The sequence below is a fragment of the Pseudopodoces humilis genome, chromosome 7, assembly GCF_049639895.1.
Source record: "Pseudopodoces humilis isolate 2021_Gansu_Grassland_sample_001 chromosome 7, ASM4963989v1, whole genome shotgun sequence".
Lineage (NCBI taxonomy): Eukaryota > Metazoa > Chordata > Aves > Passeriformes > Paridae > Pseudopodoces > Pseudopodoces humilis.
The window spans coordinates 25,231,125-25,243,386 of NC_142206.1; the positions used below are offsets into that span (position 1 = coordinate 25,231,125).

Here is a 12,262-nt window from a genome sequence, read left to right on the forward strand (position 1 = left end):
CCAGCCCTGCAGGGATGCAGCCTCTGACGGGAAAACCGAATCCTCCCACGATGGGCTCTCCTTCAGCACGTGATGCTGACTTTCCCTTGTGGATGAGAAAGGATATCAAGTCTGTAGAGCTGAGGTGTTGACACACCTTCCAAGGTGATCCCAGCTGGATCCTTGGCGAATTCCAGCTAGATCCCTGTGTCCCTGCTGCCACTGAGTAATGTAACCAGGTGTTTACCTCGAGAAGCAGAGGGTTACGCTCAGTGGCAGGGTGAGATGCTCATGAGGATGGTTGAGGAAGGGGAAAGCCCATGGCTTCAGTGCCCTGAGCTCCCTGCAAAGTTTAGCATTTGTAATGGCACAAGCGTTCACATGTAGGCAACTGCTTGGGAATCACCAGTGCTGTCCCCACCAGGAGATTCCACCATTCCACCAACACAATGATTGGTAGTGCAGCCACAGGAAGGGGGCTTTGTTTTCTGTGATTGATTCGCTAAACTGTGCTCTCTTCCACAGGAGGTCGAGCTCTTCCACCCTCACCACCAGCAGAGCCAGGTCCCATGGGTGGACTCCCATTGCCAGCTGGGGGAGCAGCAGGCACCAGGCCTGGCTCTGAGGCTGCCACTGCAGTGCTTCCTTCTGTGCTGAAAGCCTGGGGAAAGTTTCAGCAGGGCCTGGCTCGCTTTCTGAGAAAACAAGGAAAGAGAGCTTTACCCTAGACCCTGGGAAGCCCGTGTATTTTCATTGTATTTTAATTTTAAGAGATTGTCTGCCCCGCCCAAGATTATCTCATGGGAAAGAAAAGCCTGGCTCAGTGACTCGTGGTGAAACTTGTCCCCGAGCCAAATTTCTTTGCACCTGATGTTCCTCCATAGCAGCAGAAACCAGAGTATTTCAGTTCACAACACTGCCCTAGGGGTAGTGCTGGGGATAAGGGGTTGGAGGGGGAGGATGGGACCCACATCTCCTCCTGCTCCTCCAGAACAAGTCCTGCAAGTTTGGATGCCGAGCAGCTCAGTCTGGGAGCTGGAAAGGGCATGGTGTCACCCTGGGAACGAGAATCACGTGGGGCTGCAGCAGAGGGAACCTGTCTCAGGGATAAGTTGAGACATACCCTGCCCTCTTGTGCAATAGGTCTTTGCAAGTACAATGCTGTATTTATACGGTGGGAACGGGGAGCCCAGGGCTGGACTCTGCAGAGGCATGAGTAAGCAGCTTCCAGGAGGCCCAGGTGCCAGCTGGGCCAGCTCTTTGATTCCTTTTCTGGGAGCAGATGTAGACTAAGTGCTGGGTCTCTACCAGCATTCTCCAGTACAGGAAGGACAGTCTTAGAGACACACGGTAAAGTTCAAGTGGTTTCTTTGGATGGATGCTTTATCTCCCAGGCTCCCTACAGAGTGATTTAGCACGGGTCAAAGAGGGGCAATGATGTAAAGTAGACCTTGCAGCCAAGGACAGCATCCTGGGCAAAAAGGACTCTCAGCAGAATGGAAGAACAGCAGTGCAGTTAGCACACAGGCTGTGAGAGGACAAACATTCCTCGTGGTGACAGCATCTGTTTGAGCAGTGCCTCTGCTCGCTTTTGCTCTTCTGCTGTTCCCATGCTTCTCTTTGAGAGACTGCAGAAAGGACCATGGGAAAGGACTAATGTAGCCCAAATTAGGGGCAGGAAGACATTAAGAGCAAAATTGAAGCAGATTACTTAGCTGCCACTACAGCTGAGAAAAGTCAAACCAGACTCTGCTTCCAAACTGGGCCTAATTGATAAATAACGTTAAACTTGGAGCAATCTGAAGAAAAAGGCCAGTTAGCACCTGAGGATTAAATACGGGAGTGTTAAGAAAGTGATAAGGTTGTTAATGCAATCACAGCCCTCTCAGGAAATGGGGGCAGGATGCCATTCTAAGGTAATTGCATTTCAACAGGGTTCCTCCTGCTGGACTCATGTTAGCTCCTGACCTGGTAGTAGTTCAGCCTGCCCATTCAAAGTAAATAGGATGTAACCTACAGGGCATAAAGATCTACAGAAGGACTTTCAGCGTTACCCTTTTGGTGCTGGAAGGAAGATGTGTTGAGTCAGATTAAATTTGGTATTATTTTGGGGTTTAATTCCCGGGTAGGATTCAGCGGAAGTTGAGGAGAGTGTTGCTAGCTGGAAACCCTTTTTGGCGCAGTTAAGCCCATTTAGGATGTAATACCTACAGAAAAAGGAAGCTAAAGGGCCCTTTCCATACTGTGTCCCTACTGCTGCTGACGTCTAAGCTCAGGTCCTTTGGAGATGGCAGCTGAGAGTGGCAGCAAGCACATTGACTTCATGGGGATTTACAAAATATGGTGTGTACCTGTACTGAAGTACTTGTACTGTTATCTATGCTGGGTCTCAACCAGCATTCTCCAGTACATGAAGGACAGCCTTCCTTACCAGTGACTCTCCTGGATGCAAGGGTATGCAGGAGTCTGCTATCCAGGATCCAAGCCAGACCCCTGAGCAAGAAAGAAGGTACTAGAGAGTTTCTACCCAGTAGGAATGTTGGTGCTTTTAGCATTTGGTGCTGAGCTTTGTGCTATGGAGCCAGTCAGATCAACTAATCATAAGGATCCTTTTTGACAGGAAAGTAAGCAGTACTTGTGAGGAATTGTGCTGGCCTAGCAATGGACTGGGCTAGCTTCACCCAGCCTGGTGGGGTGGTTTGTGTTAGCAACAGTCTCCCAGGAACTCATCTGTGTTCTCAGCAGCATCTGAAAATACAGGTTGGTCAAGCAGCACTGCAAGGCAGAAACAAGCCCAGACTCTACCAAAGCCAGGTAGTAGCAAAGATCCAGTACTGTACTATAAGAGGATGAGAGCAAGGCTTTAAAGACACCTCAGGTGGCTTTGGTAGGAAACTCCATTTAATGAGATAGATTCACCCCCCCACACCCAGGAGTTCAGCTTTGTTCACGGATTTCAGGGAGTTTTAGAGTGCTTATTGTGCATATGACAGGATATGGCTCAGTGGAATGACTCACTCCTTGTAAAGTTAATTCACACTTTGCTGCTATTTCCATTCACAGGTGCTTCTGTAAGATTTAGTGCCAGGAAGCTACAAAGCTGGGAGCCAGCTCCAAATACTCCCACAGGTTACTTTGCATCTAGTAAACAGTGGTGTATAGAAGGACAGTGTGATTGCGTACTTGGTAAACAACCGTGCCCCCTCCACCCCCCAAAAAAATGCAAACAAATCCTAAAAACCCCAACAACATCCTTACCCAAAAACACAAGTTCCCAAATCATGTTTTATTTGCAGTAAATTCCTATTCCCTTCTAATTTCTGAATTTGCTCATTATAACCTCTGCTACACTGGGTTTTTGTCCATTTTCTTTCCTAGCTCTCTGCTGAACCACCACACTCTTCACTTTCCAGCCCTCTGGCTCTGAAGCAGCTTTGGGGCTCCACAGCTGGACAGGCAGGAGCTCTGATTTATCTGTAATACTGAAGATAGAGCTAAAAGGGTTAGCTTGGATAGACCCTTTGCATCCTATGTGGCACAGGCAAAATTTTTCAGAATTTGAGCAGTGTTTAACTACCAAGGTAAGTTAACTGAAGTCGGTTGCTAAACTACCCATCAGCCTAATGACAGAGCAGTGTGCTGTTATTAAGGCTCCAAATGCAAGTCCTACATGGGCTTGGCTCAGTGAGTGCTGGGAAGGCCTCCTGACTGGTCCCTGGCTGGTGGCTTCTGGGGAGAGGCATTGAAATGTTTGCTGCTCCATCCCCCTCAGCAGCCTCCATGCTGAGTGGCTGCTGAGGTAGAGAAAGTAGAGAAAGATTAACTGAGGTAACAGAAGGAACCTGGAAAGTTTCGGCTATGAGGGGATTTTTACCATTGTTAGTGGGGGTTAGGACATGGAGTGAGAAGTGGGATTATTTCCCTGTTATGCTTATTGTCAGTAAAATGGAGTAACTCCTTCTCCATATTAAAGCCCAACTTAATTTGCACTGACAAAATTACAAACACAAATTGTGGACATTAAAAAAATTTATTTGAACAAATTTTAGACACAATCACATAGGAAGAAAGTAGCTCTCAGTACCGTTTCTTTTCCAGAATGAAATCACCCCTGTTTCATACCAATCTACTGCAGGACAACCCTTGCTCTCCTCAGCAGGAAGGAGGCTGGTGTTCTTTCCACCTGTGGATTTGCTCCACAGGGATATGGCATGCTCTTTGGCAGGTCACACCACAGCCCTTGGTCTCACAGGCTAAAGAAATGTGTAAAGACCCAACAGACAAACTGAACTAGTGATACAGCGAAGGTGCCTCTACAGGTAGGATAGACACACAGGGATGTATTGGTGAGCGAGAGCTTTATGAAGAAGTAGTGTCCTACCTAGACCTGTGTCAGACATGTCACTTCTAGTTACTGTCTCTGTGCTCACCATCTCTTAGGACTCCTCACTGGACTCAAATGGCATTTCAGTTGGAGAAGTTGTTTCAACATTCAGCTCATTTTGCTGCACCATCTGTTTCAGGTCTCTGAGCCTTACCCTAGAAGCAGCTCCAAGGCTATGGGCCACCTGCCTTCACAGGAAGACTTCTCTGCCTCTTTCATCCTGCCATACTGCCCAGGGAGACAGCAGTCTTTTCTCACATCCTGGGAACTACATAAGCTGCACTACAAAACCAGATGGCTGTGAGAGATGTTCACAGGCATTTGTTGGGAGCCATTACTTGTGTTTGCCTTGCTACAGGCTCACGAGCTCACCTTAGCTTGCTTTTGGTCTAGGGCAAACCATCCACAGCTATTTCTCTTTCTGTCACATTACTCCAGAGTGTCCCAAAGTGATGGGCTGTGGCTAAATGCAGAGAACTTCCTGAGTATCAAAAGCATTGCTTGACAGACCTGTCACACTCTCTGCTACATAAACCAAAATGAAATGTCTCTGCAAAAGAAGATTTAGAGATTGATGCAAGTTCTGTAATAAAATATAATAAAATGTGAATAGACTCTCTGGGATATTAATCCCCCAAGAAACAGGTGAGAGAGGAAGGGAGTGAAACGTGACAAATTATTTTCTTATAGCATAAACTTCATGGAGGTCCTTTGCTTTTGATTTCAGCAGATCAAGCAGTGACTTTTAAAAAAGGGAAGTGTAACAGAAAGAAGCCCTGAGTCCTCTGTTCCTGTTCTGCAGCCTCAGGAAGAACAGTACAAGTTAAATTCCATTCTTCTGTGTAGATCTGAAATGGAGGGTTTTACCAATGAAGAGGAGCTCTCTCTCACTATAGCCCCCTCCTTTTTATTCAGAATGGAATGTATGGACAATATTACTTTGAACTCCATATCACCAGCAAAATTTTCAGGTCCCTAAAGGTTTCCCTGCATATTAACATCTCAACTAAGTAGAATCACAACTTTCATTTAACAACATTCATTCTTCTTTCCTTCTCCATCTACCTTTCTTCATTCCATCTTTCTCCTTTCTATTTGCTTCCTTTTCTTCCTTCTTTCTCCATCTACATCTCCATCAACCCCTTGTTAGTGTTATAAAACCCTTTGCTGACAGTTTTTTCTCTGCTAAACAGAGCCACTCCTCACGGTTCCTCACCTCTTCTTTCTTTTGAAACACCACACACACAAAAGGCCTTTCAAAGTTGGTCCCCAAGTCCACAACTACTTTTTAGGATAGGATTATAACACTGGCACCCAATGGACTAGAAAGTCCTCTCAGAGAAGGTTTTGCTCAAAGTATTACTGTAGCTCCTACTGCATTTTCTCTTCAGCCTGCTAATGGCCTTTACGTAGGAAATACCTTCTCAAGAGTACTCCTAGGACAGAGCCTTTAAGAAAGAGTGCTGCTTTCTCATAGCCAAGTGAATTCTACCGATTTTGGCAAATGGAATCAGAGGGGGAACCCAAGGCTCATGTGACAAAGTCTGCACCCCATACCTGACCACACTGCAGTTGCAATGTAACTGCCCCTGCCCTACTCTGCTATGTCTGAAATCAGCCAAAGCACAGGCTGATTTCAGAAGTCACTCATGTTTATTATGCTGCATCAGAACTCTGAAAGTGTGTGAGCTTCAGAAAACTGGTCATTTTGAACAATGTAAGGAACCTTCCTGTTCTGGGGTACTGAGTCTTGATGTACTAAAGGCTCACATTAGTCTGGGACACTACAGACATGTCCAGCAGGTATTATAGCTGCCTGGACCATTCCACATCTCAGCACTGGAATTCCACTCCAGCAATGGAAGTCTTGTTCATGTCTCCTAAGCATCTGATACTTGTACCCAGCAAGAGACAGGTTTCCAAGCCCAGCAGCTTATCATACCCTCCTTGCTGGGGCCATAGGAGCAGTCACTCCAAGAAGGTGCAGAGCCAATACTGGCATTGGGTGTTTCTTTTCCCCTCCCTCAAAGCAGCTTCAGACAAAGCAAAAGAACTTCTTCCAGCGGCACTTAGAGAGAGTCTTGATGCCTTTGGCAGTCATCTTCTTTTCCTGACGTGCCTTGTGCTCAACACCGCTGACAATGGCCATGTCAAAAACTTCTTTAAGGTTCTTCTGGGTCAGTGCTGAGCATTCCAGGTAGGCTTCAGCCCGGATTTTGTCAGCTAGACCTTCTGCCTGAGGCCGGGGCACAGGCTTCACGTGATAGCGATCCAGGCTGATGAGAACATTGACATCGTCCCGCAAGTCTGCCTGTGTCCCCACTAGCAGCACTGGCGCCCGGGGGTTGTGAGTTCGTATCTCAGGGATCCATTTCTCTGTAATGTTTTGGAAGGAGCTTGGATTTACCACACTGAAGCAGACAAGGAAGACGTCGGTGTCAGGGTAACAAAGAGAGCGCAAACAGTCAAAGTCCTCCTGTAGAAAAGGGAGGGGAAAAAAAAAATCTTCATTGCAGTGGTCTTCTAACAGCACAATGCTGCACTAGCTTTTCTACAAGTTAACTAGGATAGCAACAGAGGCAGGGCATTGTACTAACTTTGTGGCCCTGCCCCATTTCAGACACAAGTTTCAGAGCCGAGGGCATCTGTCATTCACTTGTCTGACTGCCATATCAGCAAATGGCTGGTGCTGGATCAGTGCATTTCCTTTCTTTCCAGTTAAACTGCCTTCCTCAAAGCCTAAAAACTATCCCTGTCCCACAGGACCAGAGTTGACAGCTGCTTTGATAGAGCTTACCTGTCCAGCAGTGTCCCACAGCTGAATCCGGACTGGGGCTCCATCCACAAGGACCTGCACTGTAGCAGAAGGAGAATAAGGATGAGTCTAAAGCAGCTGACCAGCATACACACACTCATACAGGCTTTTCCTGAGTGCTCTGGTTCATATCCTGCTGAACAGACTCATTGAAGTCACTCAGGTCTCATCCTAGCTGAGCATCCTCCCAAACCTCATTAAGACTGTTGAAGCTTGCACTGGAAACATTAAGAGAACTGCAGTAGACCTGATTATGATAGCTCTCAGGTGTTTTGTGTTCTTCTCCAGAACTCTGAAAGAATAGTTCCACGATACTGGACAACTGCTCCTCTGGACAAAAAGACCCCTTAGTCAAGTAGTTCCCTAAGAACCACTTGTTCTTCTACAACCCAGGAAAAAAGATAAGGACAAAACCAGAGAACTTCAGCAACTTGCTCCCATCTTCTTGGCCAAGCAACTTCAAATCAGTATCCATCAAACAAGCTATTGGAGATTTTTCCCATCGAGACCAGAAATTTGGTCTTAAAAAAATGTTACGTGTCTTAGCTAAGGAAAAACCCACCTTTGTAATGAAGAAGCTATTAAGGAAACAGCGATGAGTGAAATCCCTTTCAGAGACTATCCACACACTGAAAATCTGCTGAGTTACACATGTAAGGTTTGCTCCCATTTCACTCCCTAATCACAGTAAGCCTTCATGTGGTATCAGCTGACTCAGACTGAGGGCTGGCAGGACTTTTGATGGCAATCAGGAATGAAACTGTTAGATGTTTAAGTGCATAGACACCACAGAGATTGGCTGGGAACTGAGGAGAGGGAAAAGGGTTGTGGAGCTGGAAATCACTTGAAAGTCCTGACAAGGTGGATGGGGCTGTGCTTGGGTGAATAGAGACAGACATCATGGCTAAGGTGACAATGGCTGGCACTTGACATGAACTAGCAAAACTCCACTGCTGTGTGCAGAGAGGAGGCTTTATTGTCCTTTTTGTTTAAAAAAAAACCAAACCAAACCAAACCAAAAAGCTCCCCAAAATCCAAAAACAAATAAAAAAATCTCCCAACCAGAAGCAGGATCAATCTTTTGTGATTCTTGAAGTAATTAATCAGGTGAGAAATGACAGAAACAAGAGAGTTTAACACAAGCTTTTGAAAGAGAGCACTCCTCCTTGAAAGCAGTCTGGGGGGGGTGGGGGAAAGGGGCACACAGACAAAAAGATGAACTGAAGTGTGTTGAGAGACCAAGACTGGAAGAAAAACGAAGGGGTGGGTGCGTCCACCACAGTGCCACTCCTCACGGCAGCTGAAAGTCAATGCTTCCGTGTGACTGGGAAACAGTTGGGCTGTTACCATATCTTTGCCCCAGAGGAGGAAGAGAAACCTGTTCCTGATCAAAGAACCTGCTAGATCCTGACTTGATCTTCAAGGCAGCAGGCATTTGACTTTCTAGTATCTGGTTTTCTCTGTCTCACAAGTACATTGAGAGAAGGAATTAGCATCTCTGAAATGTCTTGCCATCTTCAGAAGAAACTCACCACATATATTACCTACTGCTCCAGTGTTTGCACAGTTTCATCCCATTTGCTGCTAGCTTGAGCTACGCTAGCAGCTCTGCAACAGCCCTCCAAATACCGCCCTCATAAAGGTCCACACCCTCAGGATGAGGATGGATCATGGTACAATAGCAAAGGGTCTGGCAGAACAGGATAGCCTGGTGGAGAAAGGTCACTGGGTACACATTTCAGTCAAGGCTGCTCTACCTGGCAGTGACACCCAGCAGGAGGTAGCCAGACAGATGTGTGTGGCTGGGTCACTGGTTCCCCTGACAATGCAACACCTTCTCCTATCTTGTTATTGGCATCACAGTCCCATGACCAGGATTAAGGTTAGAATTGAAACTGCTCAGTTCTGCTGGCAATTTCAATGGCAGGTATTCCCCCAAAGTGGAAGGAATTGGGTTGAAATTTCTGACCTGGATCCTGAACCATAATACGTGACTCCAGGAAGGGACTTTCTTCAGGCTTATCCAGATTAAGAGTAGAGGTGGGAAGGGAAACTTGTTTGTTTTTCTGTTTCTTCCCAATAAGCAGAAAGTGAACTTCACAAAACACATTTTTAATGTTTTTGATTTCTGTCAGTTACAAATCCTATGAACCTCTGAAGTCAGATTTAGTACTGGAACATCCAGACTGGGACTAAACCTATGGGCAGCTGTCTTCAAATTACCTGCTGATAATCAGGGAGTCTCTGCATTCATCTTGCCTTCACCTTTCTGAGCCATTTTATTATGGATTTTCCCTTCCAAAAATGTGCAGTCTAATAACTACAGTAATTTTAATCCTCTCTTAGTGAAATCCATAGACATGACTGTAAAGAGAGCAGAGAGAGAAGTAACTTTTCCCTTGGAGGACCCATGATTCCTTACATCTCTTCACAAAGGACTTCTGGACCGTGAACAGCAGCATGTTCCCAGTTCAGTTACTTCAAGTAACAGTGGAATAGCTTGGAGAAGGTCAAGGTAAATCAACAGCTCTCAGAGTGAGCAACTGAGGGGGGACATTCAGACAAACAAAACACTCCCTGTATGCACCCCTAAGACTATGACACATTAGATGTCTCATTCCTGGTCTGACTTGAGCACATCTCTAATCTACCAATCTACATCGTCAAGTAGTGCTGTGTTTCTTCATATCAAATGAAGATAAGAAATCTTTCAAAGGGCTTTGTATTCTCCTGGGGTTTATATTAGAAATTTGAGCCCAAAGGAAGGGGAGTGTAAAATAAGAACAAAGATAGCGTTTACGAAAGTGGAAACTAATGAGAGCTCATCGACTTGCAATTCTAGCCAGACTTAAAAAGCTCGTCAACTTTTTGACCACCTCTATTCAATGCTAATTTCATCAGACATGTAGGGAAAAGAATGGCTTTCCTGAGTATCAGTTGAAGCTAAAATCACAGTGTTACGCTACTGGCTATTTCTGAAGCTAAAACCATCACAATCAATTAAAAAATCTAAGCCTCCTTCTATTTAGCCATACATAACACCACAAAACCAGGAAGGTGCCAAAGTTCATAGAACTTGCAAATCAACTCGACACAGTTGCAGGACGGAGGACCTCCACCTGCTAAACTTCACAAAACGTCGGAGGGACTCGGTGCGAATCCCAGAAACGCCCTGGGGCTGTGTGCCCGCAGGCTGCGCTGCCCGTAGAGCCCCCGGTGCGCAGCGGCGCCGTGGCCCCGGGAGCGCTCGCCTCCATCCACCCTGGGAGCGCGCTCCTCCCGACGCCGCATCCCGAGGTTTCGCTGCTCCACACTGGATCCTCCCGGCCGCCCCATCCCCGGGCAGCCCGGACGGGCACTTACCGGAGAAGGTGTCGAGGGCGGTGGGCTGGTACTCGTCGGGGTACCCGTTGGTGGTGTAGCTGACCACCAGGCTGGTCTTGCCCACGGCGCCATCGCCCACCAGCACGCACTTGATTCCCAGCTCCGGGCCGCTGCCCCGGGGCGGGCTGTGTCTCCGTAGGGCGGGCGGGTAATCCAGGAGCTCCTGGGGCGGCATGGCAATGGCACTGACGGTGGCACCGCGGACTCGACAGGGCTCAGCCTTGGGAGCGGCGAGGCGGGGCCGCTGCCATGCTTCTGAGAGCGGGCTGCTGTCGGGGCTGCCGTGCGGGGCCACCCTCTCCTGCCCGCCTAGCTTCGCTCCTCATCACTACACCTGCCACCGTGCGCACAAAACCAGCCCCTATTTCCCTAGTCCCGCCCTGGCCCGCCCCACCGGGAGGTGGCCGGGCCCAGCCCTGCTCTGCCCGGCCCGGTCGCCTCCTCCCGCCGCCGTCCCGCGGGCGAGGGTCCCGCTGCTGCAGCCCCGACCCCCGCGGTGCCCCCGAGCGGAGCCGGCCCTCGGAACTTCGGCAGGTGCCACGCCGTGCTCTGAGTCGCGCACACACAGTAAAGCCGCGCTCCATCTAAGTCTTCCCCGCTTCCTTTTCAAAAGAAGCAGCTCCAATGTCCCATTTGGGGCATCTGTGATTTCTGCCATGAAATCAGGACAGAAATAAAACCAACAGTGGGGGTCAATGTTGTGAAGGGCAATATAAAACAAATGGCCAAAAATTCATCACATCTGTTAACTAGGCATTCCCCATTACTGGGTTCCTGGGGCCCAGCCAAGCTGCTACTACCCGCTGGCAAAAGCCACAAAGTGTATTTTCCCAGCTGCACGGACAAGTGCAGGAGTTCCTAGTCTGCTGCCTGTTTTTCATATTCACCTCTGGTAGCTCACACACCACAGTGCCCTTGGCAGCTAAGAAGACGGCTCCATCCCTGCCCTGAGGAGCTCACCGTCTAAAGAAGTATGACTGAACAAACAGAGGAGTGGGAACACACCACTTAAAAGGACAGATACAGCCACACTATCTCAGCCATCACTGCAAGCTAGTGTAGCAGCTCCAAGTGATTAGAAACACTGGAGGGAAAGTATTAATGCCTGCAATTCCCAATATTGCAACATTAACTTTGAATGTGGAGCTGCTTCCTAATGGAGGAGCTAAACTCAGGCTGTCAGTGACCAAAATTAATTTAGTTACCATGATGTCCTTCATGGTCCTCTCAGCAAGGCAGACCTGTCTGCACTAGGCAGGTTTGTGCTGCAAGCAGCTGCTGATCAGCAGTTCATGAGTTTGTCTTGCTGTAGTTTGCATCCATGCAGAGAAGATACAAAGGTGTTTCACCTACACTAATGTTGAACTTGAGAAAAAATCTTTAAGTCAGGCACAGTCTAGAGTGCTTTTACCTGTGGCTGACAGAAAGTCATAAGCACTGCAACCCTTCCGGTTCAGTGGACAAAGCATGTCCACTCTTTGGAGTCAGCAAACACACTTCCTGGGAACTGCAAGAAGACTTTTCCTCTGCAGTTTTTTCTAGCAGTTTGCTTTAATCAACCCCTTATGTGTTTTTACACATAGCGCAGCCTTAAACTTCTACAGCTACAAAAATACTGGGGATGATATTAGCAACTAGGCTGCTGCTAAAACATGTGCCAGGTAGTCTTGCTACAGCAAGTGGCTGCTATCTCAAGGGAC

At 47.6% G+C, this 12,262-nt stretch overlaps 1 protein-coding gene across 1 annotated transcript; it reads right to left on the reverse strand.

The window, feature by feature from the left end:
* Positions 1 to 4,074: 4,074 nt before the first annotated feature.
* RHOV (ras homolog family member V) lies at positions 4,075 to 10,830 on the reverse strand. Its single transcript, XM_005522476.3, has 3 exons — positions 10,542 to 10,830; positions 7,161 to 7,219; positions 4,075 to 6,839 (listed from the first exon to the last, which is right to left on the reverse strand). The coding sequence occupies exons 1-3, from the start codon at positions 10,735 to 10,737 to the stop codon at positions 6,399 to 6,401; spliced, it is 696 nt and encodes a 231-aa protein (XP_005522533.1). The 5' UTR covers positions 10,738 to 10,830; the 3' UTR covers positions 4,075 to 6,398.
* Positions 10,831 to 12,262: the final 1,432 nt, after the last annotated feature.

Coding starts and splice junctions, on each gene's coding strand:
- RHOV (XM_005522476.3), bottom strand. CDS start 10,737: ATGCCGCCCCAGGAGCTCCTGGATTACCCGCCCGCCCTACGGAGACAC. Junction 7,220..10,541: donor CGCCCTCGACACCTTCTCCG/GTAAGTGCCCGT, acceptor CTTCTGCTACAG/TGCAGGTCCTTGTGGATGGA. Junction 6,840..7,160: donor TGTGGGACACTGCTGGACAG/GTAAGCTCTATC, acceptor CCTTTTCTACAG/GAGGACTTTGACTGTTTGCG.